Source organism: Nicotiana tabacum, chromosome 10, assembly GCF_000715075.1.
Source record: "Nicotiana tabacum cultivar K326 chromosome 10, ASM71507v2, whole genome shotgun sequence".
NCBI classification, from domain to species: domain Eukaryota; kingdom Viridiplantae; phylum Streptophyta; class Magnoliopsida; order Solanales; family Solanaceae; genus Nicotiana; species Nicotiana tabacum.
In genome coordinates, this window is record NC_134089.1 from 58,295,314 (window position 1) to 58,314,736 (window position 19,423).

General features: G+C 36.0%; 2 protein-coding genes across 2 annotated transcripts; both read right to left on the reverse strand.

Annotated features, from left to right (window-relative positions):
• Positions 1–5,272: 5,272 nt before the first annotated feature.
• On the reverse strand, positions 5,273–12,333 carry LOC142164657 (uncharacterized). Its single transcript, XM_075222881.1, has 2 exons — positions 11,083–12,333; positions 5,273–5,583 (listed from the first exon to the last, which is right to left on the reverse strand). The coding sequence occupies exons 1-2, from the start codon at positions 12,086–12,088 to the stop codon at positions 5,564–5,566; spliced, it is 1,026 nt and encodes a 341-aa protein (XP_075078982.1). The 5' UTR covers positions 12,089–12,333; the 3' UTR covers positions 5,273–5,563.
• Positions 12,334–14,426: 2,093 nt separating this feature from the next.
• Positions 14,427–18,688, reverse strand: LOC107828015 (alanine--glyoxylate aminotransferase 2 homolog 3, mitochondrial). Its single transcript, XM_016655266.2, has 9 exons — positions 18,201–18,688; positions 17,673–17,903; positions 17,410–17,580; positions 16,246–16,389; positions 15,961–16,140; positions 15,312–15,537; positions 15,052–15,165; positions 14,869–14,955; positions 14,427–14,783 (listed from the first exon to the last, which is right to left on the reverse strand). The coding sequence occupies exons 1-9, from the start codon at positions 18,450–18,452 to the stop codon at positions 14,740–14,742; spliced, it is 1,449 nt and encodes a 482-aa protein (XP_016510752.1). The 5' UTR covers positions 18,453–18,688; the 3' UTR covers positions 14,427–14,739.
• Between the last annotated feature and the right edge of the window lie 735 nt (positions 18,689–19,423).

Sequence of the window (19,423 nt, forward strand, 5' to 3'; positions counted from 1 at the left end):
TTTCCTACCAAATTCCACAGATTAGACTTAATCATCATTTTTGACATGTACCGGGCTCCGGAACCAATATACGGGCCCGATACTATCACATTCAAGCATTTATTAAATTTTCAAACTTCCTATATTTTTCAGCAAATAATTTTCTTTAAAAATTCTTTTCTCGGGTTTGGGACCTTGAAATTCGATTTCGGGTACACGCTCAAGTTTCATATTTTACTACGGATCCCACGAGACCGTTGGATCATGGGTCCGGGTCCGTTTACCAAGAATGTTGACTAAAGTCAACTTTAATCAAATTTAAAGGCCAAATTCATAATTTTTCTTATACTTCACATAAAAGCTTTCCGGAAACGTGTCCGGACTACGCACATAATTCGAGGTGAGATAAAAAGTGATTTTAAGGCCTCAAAACACAAAATTGACTTTTAAAACAAGTGAGAATATACCGCTACGGTATACAATATGTTGTAGGAGTATATAGCTTTACTGCAATAGTATACTATTATTGTATACAATATACTGCAAAGATATACTATAATAATCGAAAAAGGACACAGTTACCTAACAGTATACGGTTACGGTATAGAATATAATATAACAATATGTTATAATAATATTCAATATACTGCAACAGTATGCTGTAATAGTATAAAATGTACCATAATAATATACTTCGACTGTTATTTTGTTAAATCATCTAGGTGTTATTGTGTAAAGCTAAAGTCATGGTTATAGTAATATTATACTGTTATAGTATACAATATAATATAATAGTATACAATAATAAATACGCTATTTTTTAATTTTTCAACTAGGTCCTTGCAAATATTTTCTTAAATGAATATTTTGATGGAGTTCCATAAAAATAATTGAGAAAATCTCACTTTATAGTTGTTTTGATTCCATTTTTACTAAGTCGTGTTCAAAATGTTGATTGAAGGCTATATCTAAATTTTCAATAAATTTGGTGGAGATTTTTGGGATTTAGGCCAAAATTAAGTAGAACTAGCAGAGAAGACAAAGTTGTATTATATACCAACATGTTATACTATATGTTATATTGGTATATAATAATTAATTATAATAATATATTACTAATTTTCTTTAAAGAATGAACTAGTACTGTATGATACCCGGGACTAATGCTTTTCTTTTTTGAGAGAATGAACCAATCCTCCATAATACCATGTCAGTATATGATATATATCAGGTTGGTATCATAAAGGACTGGTTGTCTTTTTGAAATGGATCAACCAGACCTCTATGATACCCTATCAATATATGATATATACCATGTTAGTATCATAGAGGAGTGAGTATGTTTCTGGAAGGAATGAACCAGACCTCTATGATACTATGTTAGTAAATGACATATACCTTATGAGTATCATAGATGACTGATGATTATTTTGTTTGTTGAAGAAATGACTAGTCCTCTATGATACCCTGTCAATATATGATATATAACATATGAGTATCATTCAAGGGGAAATGCCACTGTGTATGTTATTCGCTGATGACATAGTCTTGATTGATGGGACGTGGGACGGTGTTAACAAGAGGTTGGAGGTTTGGAGACATGCTCTCGAGTCTGCGGCTTCAAATTGAGCAGGACTAAGACAGAGTACCTGGAGTGCAAGTTCAGCGCCAAGTCGAGGGAAGTAGGCATGTATGTGAGGCTTGGATCACAGGTCATCCCCAAGAGAGGTAGTTTCAAGTACCTTGGGTCGGTCATTCAATGGGATGGAGAGATCGACGAGGACTTCACTCACCGTATAGGGGTGGGGTGGATGAAATGGAGGCTAGCATCTGGAGTCTTATGTGACAAGAAAGTGTCACTGATACTCAAAGGTAAGTTTTATAGAGCGGTGGTTAGACCGACCATGTTGTATGGGACAGAGTGTTGGCCGGTTAAGAATTCTCATATCCAGAAGATGAAGGTAGTTGAGATGAGGATGTTCATATGGATGCGCGACATACTATTATGAATAATATTAGGAATGAAGATATTTGGGAGAAGGTGGGCGTAGCCCCTGTGGATGACAAGATGCGGGAAGCGGGGCTCAGATGGTTCGGGCACATGCGAAGGAGAATCCTGGATGCTCCGGTGAGGAGGTGTGAGCGGTTGGCTTTGGTGGGTACGAGAAGAGGTAGAGGACGGCCTAAGAAGTATTGGGGAGAGGTGATCAGGAAGGACATAACACGATTGAAGATTTTCGAGGACATGGCCCAAATAGGAAGGTCTGGAGGTCGAGAATTAGGGTTGTAAGCTAGGGGTAGTCGAGCTTCTCCTTCTCCATTCCGGGGGTGAAGCGAGTTTGATTAGGTTGATCTTAGACGACTTGTGATTAATGTAGAGTCCACACTACCCTTACTGTTTTTCATAGCTCCGGATCTTATTTGCTGGTTATTGTTGTTGCATGTCATCTTTTTATGCTTTTTAGGATGTTGTCACTATTTCTATGGTTGTTGATGATACTGATGAATTGTCTTTTCTTGTTTTATTTCCATCTTCCTGAGCTGAGGGTCTATCAGAAACAGCTTTTCTGCCCTATCGGAGTAGGGGTAAGGTTTGTGTACACACTACCCTCCCCAGACCCCACTTTATGGGATTTTACTGGGTCGTTGTTGTTGTTGTTGTTGTTGTTGTTGTTGTTGTAACATATGAGTATCATAGTACAATGCAATAATATACTTCAACTACTACTGATATATTATTTTTCGTATACTATATGCTACAATAAGTTATTTTCTAATAATTAATATATAATAAAAAAATACTATATCGGTTAACTTTTGTTGATATAACGAAAAAATAGAGAAAAAATAAAATGGAACAAAAATAAAGGAGCAAAAAAGATGTGCATAATTACATTATGAAAATAAATTTAAAAGAAAAAATAATTTGAAAATAATAATAAATGAAATTAGAAAAGGCAAAAAAGAAACAAAGAGAAGAGAAAACAGGTATAATGTATAACTTGTTCTTATAACTGATCTACAGAAAAAAATCTATAGAAAAAGAAAACGAGAAAAAGTAAGACAAAGATATATTATATCACTTATATTAAAAAAGATGAACGAATATTTACTATACTAGTGTTAGGGTACGCACTTTGCGCGTGTATCTTATCACGATCAGTAATTTTTTGAAGAAAAAATATATAAATATTATATTAAAAATTGTTTATGACTATAAAATAAAAACTTAAGCTTCGAAATTGACGAATGATGATTTTATATAACTCAATCTATTTTGTATTTGAGTTTTTATGTTCATTAATTCGAATACTTGGAAATTGGTGTTGGCCTACATTTTCTTTAATGATTTGCGCGAAAATAGTCCTAAACGTTTACTCTTTTTTTAACCTTCAAAAGATATTGCTTAAATGAGAAAATTCTTATTTGAACAAAGTTGAATATTTAATATTTTACATAACACTACTGTGAAGTCAACTAATTAGATTTTGTCTCTATGAAAACTTTTATTGGACGTTTGGAAGTTGGAATTCTTCCTCACACGTCCGAATACTATTTAATACAGGAATACTCGAAAATTTAGTAGATTCCAAAATTCTAAATATTAGGCAAATTACATGAAAAATATTATAGTTGTGTTACATAATTCAAATAAGAAAATAATTTAAAGAAGGTAAGATATTAATCGATTTTATAGTCCTAAATATTAGGACTTCATACATAGTTCAAATAAGGAAAAATTTAATAAACAAAATTTTAGTTGATTTTATGTCTTAAATATAGGAAATTAATAAAATTGACTATTTTGTCCAGTGCGAACTCTATTTTTAGAGGATAAAAATGTGACGACCCGAAAGGTCATCACTTATTTTAGAAATAAATCATGTGTTTCGAGACCTTAAAACCTCCTTTTTACCTCACATCGATTTGTGTGTGTGGTCCGGACCTATATCTGGAAAGCCTTTTATGTGAAAATATGAGAAATAGATATTTCTAGAATTAAAATTTAATTATGGTTGATTTTGGTCAATATTTTGAGCAAACGGACCCGGATCCGTGTTCCGACTATCCCGGGAGGTCCGCAATAAAATATGGGACTTGGGCGTATGCCCAAAAATGAATTCCGAGGTCCCAAGCCTTAGAAATTAATTTTTGAAAGAAATTGTTTTGCTGAATTATCTATGAAATAAAGAAAAGAATTTATGTTTGAAACCATTGGTATCAGGCCCGTATTTTGGTTCCATATCCCGGTATAGGTCTTATATATGATTCAAGTTGAGCCTGTAAAATTTGGTAAGAAACGAACTTGAAATGACGTGATTCGGAACTTTAGTAACTTTGAAAGTTCATGAGATTTCCTTTGATTTGGTGGTAAATTCATGGTTATTGATGTTATTTTGAGGATTTGATTGCACGGTTACACACGACTAATAGAGGGTCGTGATATCCATATCCAACTGGATATCATGGCTCGGATCTCGCCCGATATCGGTAACATATCAGTAATTGATGTACATAGAGGATTTTTACCTTTTTTTAGAATTGTACCAAGGGTGAAACTCCCCTACTATATAAAGGGGAAATTTCTTATTTAATAAATATTGTGTAACACACATATCAAGACAATACATATTTGCTTCACTGCTTCTTAGTTATTAAAAAGTTCTTATTTTGATCATAACTCTTCATATATGTTTGGCCCCGAACCGAGGGCAGAACAACTGTTAATCTTATATCCGAGCCCCGATTCAACGTCACAACTAGTTTTGTTATTTATTTTATCTTTAATTCTCTTATCTAACATTCTTGTTCATTTGTGTTGAATTAATCCACATATTTTTAAAACCATGTATAAATTCAATTGTTATCTATTTTAAGGATAAACAGTCTTAATTAGTGATATGCAGTGAGGAGTGAAAAGGCTATACTTGTGAATAATTTATAATAGTAAGATTTTGGTAAATGATTTTTACGTACCATGTTACCTTACAGGGGCGGACCCAACTTGATCCAACTGAACCCGCTTCATCGAAAAATTCGGTTATACATATGTGTAAATTATATTAAAAAACGAATATATAGATAAAATGAACCCACTTGAAGCAAAAAGTAACTGCTAGCTCAGTGGTGAAGCTGGGTCACTTTTAGGCAGAAAACGTAGGTTCGATTCCTGCTATGCGTTCATTGTCATGGGATCATGGCCACAAACCAGGGTCCTTACATATAAGTTTTTTCTTTGGTCAGAAAGATAACATATATTACTAGTGAATACGTAGATTCAAGCCATAAGCTACTACTACTATTTACAGTTGTCATGGTCATCCTATTGGAATTATCATCATGACAACTAATTACATCATAGGATAGTTGAGTCATGTTGTCATTATCATTATGCCAAGAATTTTGCTGGCCTGGTTGACTCTAATCCATACAGGCCTTGTCTCTTTCAAAAACTGGTGCAACAAAAATGGAACAGCTTCAAACACTCTTGGCAACCATGCATCTGCAAAATTGTGGTCTACTTTAGCTAGTTGTTCTGCTACCATATTTTGCTCTTTGCACGCATGTTTAACTGTTGGGTTACCTAGTAGGCCCAGATAGTACCTGCAATCAGCAATTAAGTTAGAGAGGGCAAAATTTTCAGTATGAAGTAGTAATATAATATCCTTTGCATCCACCTCCACCTCAAGAGGTGATATTTCTTTCATATGCATATCTCAAACCCTGCATCAAAGCATAAAGTTCTAAAAAATGACAGATTTACATGGAGCAGCTTCTGCAAAGCCCAAAATCCATTCAACTTTAGAATTCCTAATGACCCCTCCTATACCTGCCTTAGTAGGTGAATAAGCCCCATCTGTATTAAGCTTGTAGAAATGTGCATTAGGAGGATTCCACTTGATGTCCTTGAGCAGTTTGGTTGTGCAATTAGTCTTATGTGAATAGGCTGTTAAAAAGAATATTCGGTTGCTTGTTGAGTAACTATTTTTAGATGGATACTATCCCTTAACTTATTGGGAATGTTTTTATTACGAGTAATCCAAATGTTCCATAAGCTAAGTGGTAAGTATGTGTTAGGGTTAATATTAAAAGGAAGATGGAAGTTCCTATAATTAATAAGATTATGAACCCAGGTATGTGTGCATGTGGAGTTCGTAATGTGACGAATAAGTTGCGCAACTCCTAAGTCATTCCAGAATCTGCTAGCATTCTCACACTCCAGGAAGATGTGTTTAATTGATTCATCGTCCTTTTGACAATAAAAGCAAGTAGCATTCGGAATGATGGTAGTTTTTTTTAAATAAAGCCCCGTTGGTAGCCGGTGATGGCATAAGAGCCAAATAAAACTCTTAATTTTTGGATGGATAGGGAGCTTCCAAATCCATGAAAAGTTTGTTAATTCATTTGTAGGTTGTTGAGCTCCCAACTCAAGAATATTATATATAGAATGCACAGTAAAATTTTCCCTTTGCGTTAAACCCCAGTAAATGCAATCCCCATGATTTTTCATTTGTGAAACATACGTAGCATTTATCATGCGAGTAATACTTTGTCCCAAATCAAAATTAATTAGTCTTGTATTCTAACCTGTGGTTCTAAGTAGTTGAGAAACTGTTAAATTGTTTTGGTCCAAAGTTAACGGTCCGTGAATCATCGAACGTAGTGTTGTGCCTGGCCGTAACCAAGGATCATTTCAAACACTAATATGCTTACCCTCTCCTATCCTCCATTGAAGTCTTAATTGGCAATGCTGCCAGCCTTCCAAAACGTTATCCCATGTATGTGAATTATTAGTAACATTGCGCTTATGGAGGTATTTGTTAATGAGAATCCTTGACCACATAGCTTGTGGTGATTGAAAAATTCGCCAAGCAAGGCCCGCTAATAAAGCCTTATTCTTTTGCTCTAATTTTTGAATTCCCAGCCTCCCTTTATCTTTAGGGCTTGAAACAATATTCCATTTAAGAAGATGCATTTTTTTCTTTATTGAGGTAGTACCCCAAAGAAAATTCTGTTGGTATTGCTCCATTTTACTAAGAATATGCTTGGGAATTTGAATATACTGCATAATATGATTTGGAAGATTGTTCAAGGTAGATTTAACAAGCGTAGTATGACCCGTCATTGTAAGTAAATTAGTTTTCCATCCGGCTAACCTATTCTTAAAATTATCTAAGAGGAATTGGAAGTCTTTATTTGTCGGCCGAGTCTGAAACATAGGAAAACCTAAATATTTTCCAAACGCAGTTCCTTCCTTAATAGAGAAGGACTGAGTCACATAAGTTCGATTACTCTGTAAAGCATTTTTAGAGAAATAAACCTTAGACTTCTCAAAGTTTATTTTTTGGACAGAAGCATTAGTGAAGTGATCTAGCACATCTATCATTGCATGACAGCTTTTAATAGATATTTTTGAGAATAGAATAATGTCATCTGCAAATAAGAGATGTGATAATGACGGATCTTTCCTAGTTATACAAATAGGTTGCCATTGGAGGTAGTCAACTGATAATGAGATGCTACATGAGAGCATTTCCATACACATTATAAAAAGATAAGGCGACAAAGGATCACCCTGACGAATTCCTCTAGTTGGAGTAAAGTAAGGTGTCATAGTGCCATTGATCAGAATGGAGATAGACGATGTTGTGACACACGACATGATTAAACTAATCAAAGGTGGGGAAATATTAAAATATAAAAGAGTCCTCCGAATAAAAGACCATTCTAGTCTGTCGAACGCCTTTTCTAGGTCTAATTTTAACAGCATGTAGGACGATTTTCCTTTTGCATTCCTAAAGTAATTTAAAGCTTCCTGTACTATAATAGCATTATCAGAAGCACGTTTCCCTTGTTGGAAACTCGTTTGGGTAGGTCCTATAATTGTATTAATGACAGGCTTTAACCTATTAACAATGATCTTCGTAATCAGCTTATATAATGTATTACATAAACTTATAGGGCAATATTGCTGGATAGTGGTAGGGCTTTTCATCTTAGCAATAAGACAAATAAATGTTTGATTTAATTCCTGGGGGATTGTCTTGGAAGCAAAGACATTTTGAAAAAATAGAGTAACTTTATTGCTAATATCCAACCAAAATTTTTGATAGAAAAATGGATGGAAACCATCCGGGCCAGGTGCCTTGTAGGGTTTGAAACTAAAGAGAGCACACTTAACTTCCTTATGAACAAGAGGTGCATCCAAAAATTGATGTTCATGATTTGAAAGCGCACAACTATTTAAGTCAAAATAAGCATGAACGGAAGACAGTTGATCAGTTGTAAATAGAGTTTGATAAAAAGCAAGGATATGTTGGTTAATCCAGTTACCAACTACATCCCTTAAACTATAAATTCTATTCCTTCGACGCCTATGAAGAGTAGACTAATGGAAGAATTTGGTGTTCGCATCTCCTTCATTTAACCAATTAATGTATGATTTTAATTTCCAAAATTCTTCCTCTAGACGTAAAATATTACTGAACTGTATAGAAAGATGTGATTCTAAATTTTGTAGGAATAAGCTAGTAGGGTAGTGAACGGATGCCTGAATTCCTGCTAGTCTGGCTAGCAAAGATCTTTTTTGCTGGAATATATTCTCAAATACTTGCTTGTTCCAACGCGTAACCACTGCTTGGAATAATTTAGTAGTATCTAGTAATGAGTGATTCCCCGCCCAAACATTCCTAACTAATGTTGGGAATTGTGGGTGAGATGCGCACATTGTTTCAAAGCGAAATATTTTTTGTTGTATTCTAGGGGAAGATTCGAGGGTAATTAATAGGGGACAGTGGTCCGAAAAGGTCCGTGGGAGATGTTTAACCACAGCGTTTGGGTACAAATTTAACCATTCATAATTTGCTAGGAAACGATCAAGTCTTTCTAAAATTGTATTACCATGTCGACGTTTATTAGTCCATTTAAAACGGCTATCATGGAAGCCTAGATTAATCAACTTACAATAGTTCAAACAATTCATAAACTTATCCACCCTATTATTGCTTATAGGCAGACCCCCGAATTTTTCCTTTAAATCTAATATTTCATTAAAGTCTCCTCCTAATAACCAAGGCAGGCCAACAATATTATCAATATTAATTAAACTCTCCCAAAGCTTATTACGTACAATAGATAAATAGTTTGCATAAATAGCAGATAACATCCAAGGTTGTTTATTAGAGTATACCTGGACTATGCAGTGTATTTTTGCTCAGAAATACGCATCTCTGTCAACTTGATTCATTGTTCCTTCCATAGCACCACTAACCCACCAATCAACCCATTGGCAGGTACTTGCGACATGTGAGTAAAATTAAAATCATCACGGAGTCTAGTGTGATCATTCATGTGAGTTTCAAAGAGAATTGCTAACACAGGTCTATGATTATCTAGCAAAGACCTAAAGTGGCGCCTAAACTCAGGATTATGAGATCCCCGACAATTCCAAACCAAGAAATTCATGTAGGAGTTTGGGTTATAGGTCTATCCTAATGGAAGTGGAGTCACTGGAGTGACATGAGATGCCATCTGCTCCAGAATCACTACTTGAGTAGGCTGACGAAGTGTGGGAAGAATAACCATGGCATACTTCCCCACTTGTGGATTTTTGGTGAGACAAAAATTGAGGCTGCATGCCTTGAGGTCGGGTGGACATTTCAGGACAAACTTTTTTTCGTACTATTCTTTTAGGTCGTAGAGCATAATCCCCTTTAGCCAGCAGAACTCGGTTCTTGTTTCCCTCATCTCCTCTAATATTTCTGACAGCTCTTGTCTTGTTGGACTGTCTAATACGTGTGGTGATGGTGATGGTGTTTGTGGGGGACTCTCCTGGAAGTTGGAGGTGTCTAGAGGAGTCAGTGGGCTGGCATATGGGGATAGGGGATTGAACGAGTGGAGGGACTGAAACCAGGTTGCAAAGACTTGGCCCATATGATGTGAAGGGTAGAAAGACATCATGTTGATGACTGGGTTCCCATGCAGATGGACTGGATTCATGGGAAGTGTTGAGTTGAGGATGATGGCTGAGTCAGTATCTGTAGAGGTGTTTGAGTGGTGAACCACTAATTCTGGGTATAGGCTTCCATGCCCAGACGCATTTCCTCCGTTACAATCTTGGCCAGATGAGAGGGATTCTGTATTAGGAGAACTACTTCTTGGTCGTTCATCTCTAGAGTGAAAATAAGTGCATAACCCTGTAACCCCATTTCCAACCAAGACTGAAGTGGTTGATCCATTGACATGATCTGAGAGGTGTAAACCATTGGGGTAGAGATGTGTTGCAACTGTGGCCCCTGCATAATCAGCCTTGGTAGATGGAGGAACTGATGGTTGTTTTGAATATTCTCTTGCATAGACATGTAGTGACTGGTGTTTGGAAAAGATGGTCTTTGCATCTTTTGGATTATTGAGAGAGTTGCATGGTTACTCGTATATTTGGGATGGAGAAAGAGGATGATTTACCTGACCTGGGGTAGAAATAAGTGGTGGGGCAGGAGTGAGTAGGAGGATTAGATTCATGTAGGTCTTCACATGTTGAGTAATGATTGGGTTTGCATGTAGATGGAGTGTGGGTTTGGTCTAAGTTATCTGGACCTACTGTATCATGCAAGTGTAGTTGGTTTGGGCTTGGCGCTGACAGAGACGTGGCTATTAGGGGTGAGGGCAAATATAATTTGTCTTGTAAGGATTGGTGTTGGGTGGGGACTGGAATATTACGTGGCAATTGTTGATGCTGTAATTGTGTTGGGATAGAAGGCTTACTAGAGCTTACTAGACTAGATAAAGTGTGTTGTGGTAGACTTAATGCAGTAATAATTTGTGTAGTAGCATGCTTAGTTGGAATAACCAAAAGTGGGTCAGTAGGTGGCCTCGATTGGTCAGTAGGGTGTAGCTGCATTTGGCCTAAGGTGGATGGTAAAGCATTAACCTTTTGGTCCCAGTTGATTATTTTAGTACCAATACTAGATGACCCCTCCCGAATTGGGTCCAAAATAGAAAGACAATCAAACTTATTAAGGCCTATCTTATTGGGCCTCGTATGGAAGAGGTTCTCAGCAGATGTATGGCCCAGTTGAGGCCTAGTAGGGTTAGTAAACTTACCTGGCTGAAGCTGTTGACGTGGAGGAGCTGCTTCTGCAACCGCCTTGTCCAGTGAGGCTATGGAGTTCCTGGTAGTGTAGGTGGATTTTCGTGTGAACTCCACAGTTTTCCACTCACCTTCTTGTGTTTTATCAGTCTTTAACTGAGTAGGAGATGATGTTTCCTCCATAGATGTAGAAACAACCGAGGTACAGTATTGTTTAATATGCCCAAAACGTCCACAAAGCATGCATATTAAGTTTAAGCCTTCATACTGAATTATTTGTCTATGGTGACCTATATTCACATGGGTTTTCAAAGGCTTTTCCAGCGGTACTTCGATACATATTCGTGCGTATCTTCCCCAAGAAGTAGACGAAGTGCATGAATCAATCTTTAGTAGTTTACCCAGTTTTGACCCAACTCTTTGTAGAATTTCCAAATCATAGAATTCAGTAGGAAGCACAGGAAGCCTCATCCACAAAGCTGAGTACGTGAGTTGAGTAGAAGATGCTATAAATTTTGGCTCCCACCTACGGACGGATAGAAAATGGTTCAAAATGAACCAAGGACCACCATGTAGTGTTGTCATCATATTCTCTTCTTTTTTAAACTTTATAAGAAAAAACTCAGATCCTAGATCAATTAGAGGCAGTTCCTCAGTCGGCTTCCAAAGGTTAATGAGCTTGTTTCGCAGAATATGATGTGCAATCTTACGTCCAAACAGTTTTATTATAACTGAATGTTTCCAAGGTTCGTACAAACGCGATTTATCATTCGCAGTGATGGGAATAAAGTTATCATCGTTGTCAGCCTGTAGGAGGAGTTCGTCAGTTAAGATAGCAGCAGGGGTTGTATTACTAAGATTTTCCGGATTCGGTGAAAGGTGTTTATCAAGTAATAGGGTTTGTAGGAAAGTTTTCGGTTGAGAAATTGTGTTTATATCATCTATTTGCATAGATCCTATATCAGGCGCTTCAACTCGCTGTTGTTGTTGATCTGGCCTTTGGGATTGCTGTGGATTCATGTTATGAGTAGATGATATTATTACAGGGTAAGTGAAGGTACTTTAGAAGACAATTTGGCAAGCAGAGGAAAAAAACGAGAGTGTTTACATTGCTCCCGATACAAAATCTTACCCCATACAGCTATAGGAATTCCTTACATATAGTTCCTACTTCCTACTATATTAGCTTTCTTTTTTATATTTGGGGTTAAATGTTAAATTAGTTCAATCTAATATAGTTAGATTGGTTCTTTTTAAATTTATTGTTTGTGTCATATTAAAGTTGTTTCTAATTTTTATAATAATTTATGTCATATAGTTTATTATTTGTATATAATAATTTATAAAAGTTATTTGTGACTGCAAGTTTGTGTCTATGTTGTTTATTATTATTCTAATACTTCTATACATTACATAGTTAATTTTTTCTCCTTTTGTGGATTACATGAAGGTGAGGTTAGTCTATATTATTATTTATTGACTTGGTAAATTATGTGTTTATCTTGTCTATAGTGTTTCAATTTGTTATTTTTATTAACTAAATATAAGAGTAAAACATAGAAATTAAAATTCAAGACTTTAAAATAAACTTCATAGGCTTTTAAAGGGTTAGAAACTGTTAGAGGTACTTAAATATATAAACTTAGCGGCACACATTTAAAAAATTATATTGTTCTGTCTAACTTTATTTTTATAAAAAAAATTAAAAAAAAAAATCTTAAAATGACATTTTTAGACGCATAATGAGGAAATAAAAAGAAGAGGTATATTCAAAATTCACTTTCATACACAAAATAATCCCCAATGATTACAGTAATAATATACTCCCCTCCGTTTCAATTTATGTGAACATGTTTGACTGGGCACGGAGTTTAAGAAAAAGTGAAGACTTGTGAAATTTGTGGTCCTAAACAAATTAAAAATGGGCCCAGAGCATTTGTGTGGTCAAAAAAGCTTTTCATTACGAATAAAATTGTAAATTTAAATTAAATTATTTTTAAATTTAGAAAGGGTTCATTCTTTTTAGAACGGACCAAAAATAAAATAAGTTCACATAAACTGGAACAGAGAAAGTAATATCTAATTAAACCTGTTTGAGTACCTTATCGGGATCATGGCCACTACGAGAACCCCATAGAGGAAATATGAAGGAAGATATATATCCACGAAAGGATTTGATTGATGTTAGTGGCCTCTACGGGGGAAGCCTTTTAGGTGACAGAAAACTCACTGTTATAAGCATATTGAGGCTTGAAAGAGAATACCTGGCACTCATGCATGGTTGACACAATGACTGGTCCTACTGCCCTTTACTGAAAACTATTGACAAATTTTTTCATGCATTGTGTCAGTTATTTTTTCTGATGAACCTAAATTTTGAAAAATGAGCTAATCAGTCATATCCTAGAAATAATATTATACATTGGATATTTTTATTGCTTTTGCTGTCAAATCGCAACTCCCTTAATGATGAACTATTTATTACATCTTATATTTTCAATAGATCCGCTAATAGATCCATGAGATATTAAACACTCTTTCTAGTGAAAATAGAATGGCTAGCCAATTTTTGGACTGATTATTGAAAAATAGCCAGCGTTTGTAAAATTATTAAAAAATAGTAATTATTTTGCTGCAATACGAAAAATTCCAGTATAATATACTAGAGATTTGAGCACCTGTGTATGAACTTTCAGCATATTATGCTGGACCGGTATATTATACTGAAACTCTAATATATTATGCTGAAAGTCCAGTATAATATACTGAAGTTCCAGTATACTTATACTGGAGTTCCAGTGGAGTATTTTTCGGACTTTGAACAGTGTTTTAGTTCAAATTTATCTTTACATGAAATGTGACTAAATTTCTATTCCTTTTAAAACTATGGTTATTTTTGAGTGACCACTTGTAAATCTGGCTATTTTTGAATTTCTCCCTTATTTTTTAAGGCATACTTGTCTCCAACCAAAGTGGGGAGGCCCAAGTGCATTAGCCGCACCCAGGCTGCTTAGTAGCAAAAAGCACGCACATGGGGTATGCCTATTGGAAGATTGGTAAGCCACATGACAAGGATGCAAGCATGAACCTTCGTCCAGCAGAGATTTTGTTACTGATACAATTCAAGAATCATCTAAATTCTAATATTCAGCAGAATGACAAGGATTGAACGAGTACTAAACATCGACCAGTCACCCCTAACCTATGGCAGATTGAGCAACATTTCACTCAATATACTACAGTTAAAAGGGAGAATGAAGAGATTCAATCACTTATAAAGCTGAAAGCCCCAAAGACTGCAGAGCCCTTTCTCCACTTATGATCAAAACGAACAGTTAAATGACTAACATAAATCCAATTTATCGACAAAGAGATGCTGCAATATATTAGAATATGAAACTGTCATTATAATCTGAAACTTGATATTACAATATGAAACTAATCCATGAGAGGACCGGGGGAGGTGGAGAGACAACGAGGTGATGTCTCATCATCAAACTTTGATACTATGAAATGAAACTAGAGGACAAGAGGAGGTAGAGAGACAACGAGGTGATGTCTCTTTTAATTTTATTTCTTTGAGATACATATACACACCTAACGCCACTTCATATTAAATATTCTAGCAAGTTTCGATCAAACACCGGTAATTGCATAACCAGCTTCTTGACTCACATCTTTGACATTGAGTAATCCATCACATCAACGAGAAAATCTATAAAAGTAAAACGACCAAATTTCAAAAACAGAAAATAGTAAGGGAAAAAGAGAAGCTCATAAAGTAAAAGAGAATAATTTACCTGCATCTTCCTTGGTGAAGCAGAGAGGAGGAGTAACCCTAAAAACATTGCCATAAAATCCTCCTTTTCCAATGAGGACTCCCATTTCTGGAAGCACCAAATACGTATATTAGATTAAAAATAAATCCATGCTGATAAACAAAAACTTATTGACTAGAGCATAAACAAAGACAAAAAAAATACCTTTCATCTGCTCCATTACTCGCAATATTTCCACCTTAGCTGGAGTTTTTGACTGTCTATCAGTAACCAGCTCAACGCCAAGCATCAGACCTCTTCCCCTCACATCACCAATTACTGCAGAATGAAGAACCAAGTTTTTGAGATGAAGCTGAGTCAATAAATAAGTAAGTTTTGCCCTTGCTTGCAATTCGAGGGCTTATGACCATAACAGAATACAATAGAATCTTTGTTCATTCTCAAAGTTGGAAGTAGGAACATACTTTCATGTTTCTCCATTAGAGAAGTAAGCCGGTTTTTAAGATATGATCCGACACTGAATGCATTTTGCTGAAGCTTCTCTTTTTCAATTACTCTGAGAACAGCTAGGCCCCCAGCAGTACACACAGGATTACCGCCGAAGGTGTTGAAATAACTGCGATTAGTCAGGACCTTTGCAATCTCGGGTGTGGTGACCACAGCACCAAGTGGGATGCCATTTCCAATGCCCTGATTAGAATTTATTCTCAGAAGCTTAATAAAAATGAAGAGAGAATGTCTACATAATTGCAGTCACACATATCCATAGGAAGAATTTTCTGAGGTTTCATTAATACGACTTTGCTTGGTTAAGCTAACATATGGAACAATCTTACACAGCTGCAGATGGCATTAAAAACTCTGGAGGAACTGGTATATGGTGAACTAACTACCCCTAGAGAAGCAACTTTCTGGTAATGAGCAGCAGCTTTAGGTCCTCCCCCAACCCAAAATAGAGAAATGACAGTAAAGATAATGGTAAAAAGAAGATTAGTCATGCAATTTAATTTCAGTATCATTATCTAAAAGCTGGAGTCTGAATGTAGAACTATTCTGTGAAATCTCAACGGAAACAACAAACAGGATAAAAAGAAAAGAGCATGGAGAATCCACCTTTGCCATGGTAACAATATCAGGCACGACACCGTGACCTTCAAATCCCCAAAAATGGCTCCCCGTCCGAGCAAATCCCGACTGGACCTCATCAGCTATACAAATGCCTCCTGCCTTTCTGACTCTGTCATAGACCGCTGGCAAGTATCCTGGGGCCAGCTCCAAAATCCCGCCAACTCCCTGACAAGAACACATGCCATAGTTAAAATCAAATGGAATATCTTGAAGGATATAATCATGAAACTGTGAGCGCATGAAGTGCACATCTAAGTCAGATTATGCTACCTGTATAGCTTCTGCAATAAAACCAGCCACACGACCACTAGTTCCATAGGTGATCAAATCATCTAAATCCCTCGCATATTTCAGTCCGTCTGAACCAAACACACCTCTATATTGATCAGGGTTCAGGGCATGGTGAACTCCAGTCTGTTGGAATATGCATGGCAGATAACTTGCAAATGATTGGAATGACGATAAAACAAAATTTGAGGAGATAGATTGAGCACATCATTGTACAAGATAATGAGATATTACAGTTAAAAGAAATCTAGCCTAGCAATATATCTATGTTACAGTTAACACGCTTTTACATCTTTGTCTTTCTTAAGACTCTGAAAAGGAATTCCAATAACATCATACCAAATTTTTAAAAGCAGGACACGTTTGCTTAGATATATTAGTAAGAGATACAACTATACGACCATGGAATACAGTAACAGCTTGTTTGGATGGTTGTTACATGTTATATTGTATCGTATTGTTACTTTAAATACAATGTTTGTTTTGATTGCTACTTAAATTTTATAGTATCGTATCGTTAAATCCATCGTTACGTAATGGCGAAAAGTACCACTTTATGGAACGATCGATTCGGTGTGGTCGCATCGTTGCCTTATTTTTTTCTCTCATCTTGCCCTTCCTTATTATTAAATAATCCTATTTTATCTACCTTTTCATATAATTATTCTACCTCGTAGCTTACTTTATTTTATAATATTGCAAGTTTATCCCTCATATTGTTGGTGCATGATATCATATAAGTCAAAACAATACAGTACAATACAATACAATACTATACGATACATTATGAAATGATACCTAACAACCATCCAAACAAGCTGTTAAGGTATTCCTAGGAAATATTTTTTAGTACAAGGGTTGTATTGTGAAAAAATCTACTTTTTGGATAGTAAATTACTACAGAGAGAGCTACATTTTGATGAAAAACTTATATAACAACATCAATAATTAGTACTAAAGAAATTACTGGAAAAGTACCTAAATGCTTCGTTTATGAAGGTTTTAATGATCAAGCAATGCGTACAGAAAGCACAAGACACAGAATTCCAAGTTATACTTTAAAAAGCCTGCAAAGCATGCTTTCAACAATTTAACATTAAAGTGTACAAAAAAAAGATAATAAAGTGGCTGCATTGGGAGACATGCCTGTACAACATTGAACTTGTAGCTCGACTGGGCAGTGGAACCCATTGTCCCAGCAGCATTGCCATGATAGCCATTCCTAAGGGAAATAACATCTTGGCAACCAGTGTACAACCGTGCCATCATCAAAGCCAACTCATTCGCCTCCGTGCCCGAATTTGTAAAGAAGACAACCTACAAACCAATTAAAAGGAAAAAAATATACACGCCATCATTATAGATAAATGATATTCATGCATACTAATTGAAGAATAAAGTCAATGAACCTTGAGATCTCCAGGCAACTTGGATGCAAGTGCCTCAGCAAAATCAGCTACAGCATGATTCAAATACAAAACAGTGGAGTGCTGCAAACGCTTTGTTTGATTAACAATTGATTCAACCACCTCAGGATGGCAATGCCCACAACACACTGTAGCAATCCCTCCAAATGCATCTAGATATCTCCGCCCATTTTCGTCATACAAATACTGCATCTTCCCATCCACCAAATTCAACTGAAAACACAAAAATTAATGAATCGCAAAATCCCAATATTTGTATTTCGAAAAATTATAAAGAATCATGATTTACTGTAACTGAATGAGGATCGTTTAAGTTGTGTGCAGTGATATTCAAGTCCATAACAAACATTATCTGAATAACCCGAAAAATAAAGTAAATAATCACACTGATAAGAGTAAAAATGCTTAACACACAAATATACTTATTTGATCATGCGTCTTGAAATTCTTTTCTGATTAAGCGCGTGGAAATACTTATTTTGGGACTAGAACAAGGAGCAGTACACTTACGGGCTTCTTGTAAAAATGGAAGATGGCTGGGTTAAGATAAGTTTGGCGTTTGAGAAGGATTTCATGGGCGGAGGGACCGGTGTAAGGCGGCGGAGTATAATCAAAAGGGGGCATTTTGGGAAGTGACGTGTCATCTTCTTGTTGGTGAAGAGACGTGCAAGATTGCGCAACTGAGGAATTGGGTCGACAACTGAACAGGGACTGGGGCTGATTTTTTCGCAGCAGTGCCATTTTAGGGATGAATCTCCGCATCCTACACTAGATGATGATATATTCAACTGCCTTTGTTGTTGCTCCTCAACTCTTGGATGATGAAAGAGAGTGATTTGGGTGTGTGTTTGCGTATATATTTATATGCGCATACCTAGTATACAACACCCCCGAGATGCTATGCTGATTCAGAGTCACGTGTGATGAGTCATTCCTCTTATCAATGATCGAGTTGGACTTGATTACGCAACTGTATTTTTAATGTGCCAAACAGGCTTGGTGAATTGACTAAGAAACGTGCAATTTATGTTCTGAGTTTGATGGACTTTTGTAAACACTAATAATTCTTTAACAGGAGGTGTGTTTACCCTAAAATTGGATAACAATTGGGTTTATACGCGGTTTTAAGGTTACATGATATAACTTGATACAAATTAAGAAGAATAAATTAATATTGATATTGACGATGAAAGAAATAATGCAAACCACACGAATTGAACAGCCTTGGCCCTCGAGTTCAGTAACCCTTGAACCAAATATATTTCAACCTGCTTATGAACAGAATAACAAGATAATAAAAGCTAGAAAATGACATAGTGTTGGTGAATACGATGTGTTTATAAATGATCAGACCCCCTCTATATAGTAATGAAGTCCTACTCTAGATACAATTTTATATGAGGTAAGAAATCTCATGATTGACTAATTAATCGGCATCTTCTTGATACGTGCGGGGATTTGTGCTGATCCTCGTCCGACTGCGAATATTTTGACTTTCCGTTATTCGGCTCGGTAAGCTTTCTTCGATCTCTATCTTGTTCGGTCTCGATCTTAGTCGATCTCTATCTTGATCAGTCTCAGGACCATGAGCTCGGCAACCTAACTTTGCATCATGGTTCAATATAACTCGAGGTTGAACCTCGGTCCATCATATTCTGGTCTTGATTAATTATACAAAAGTACAAACCCGATCTTGACCACATCCAAGTTGATTCATGACAAATTTCATTTGG

Excerpts from the sequence above, each read along its gene's own strand:
- LOC142164657 (XM_075222881.1), bottom strand. The coding sequence starts at position 12,088 with ATGAATCCACAGCAATCCCAAAGGCCAGATCAACAACAACAGCGAGTT. Across the intron at positions 5,584-11,082 it reads ACGTCAACAGCTTCAGCCAG|GTACTATCTGGGCCTACTAG; the intron begins GTAAGTTTACTA and ends TGCTGATTGCAG.
- LOC107828015 (XM_016655266.2), bottom strand. The coding sequence starts at position 18,452 with ATGCGGAGATTCATCCCTAAAATGGCACTGCTGCGAAAAAATCAGCCC. Across the intron at positions 16,141-16,245 it reads TTATTGCAGAAGCTATACAG|GGAGTTGGCGGGATTTTGGA; the intron begins GTAGCATAATCT and ends TGTTCTTGTCAG. Across the intron at positions 14,784-14,868 it reads CTTCACCAAGGAAGATGCAG|ATTTTCTCGTTGATGTGATG; the intron begins GTAAATTATTCT and ends TTACTTTTATAG.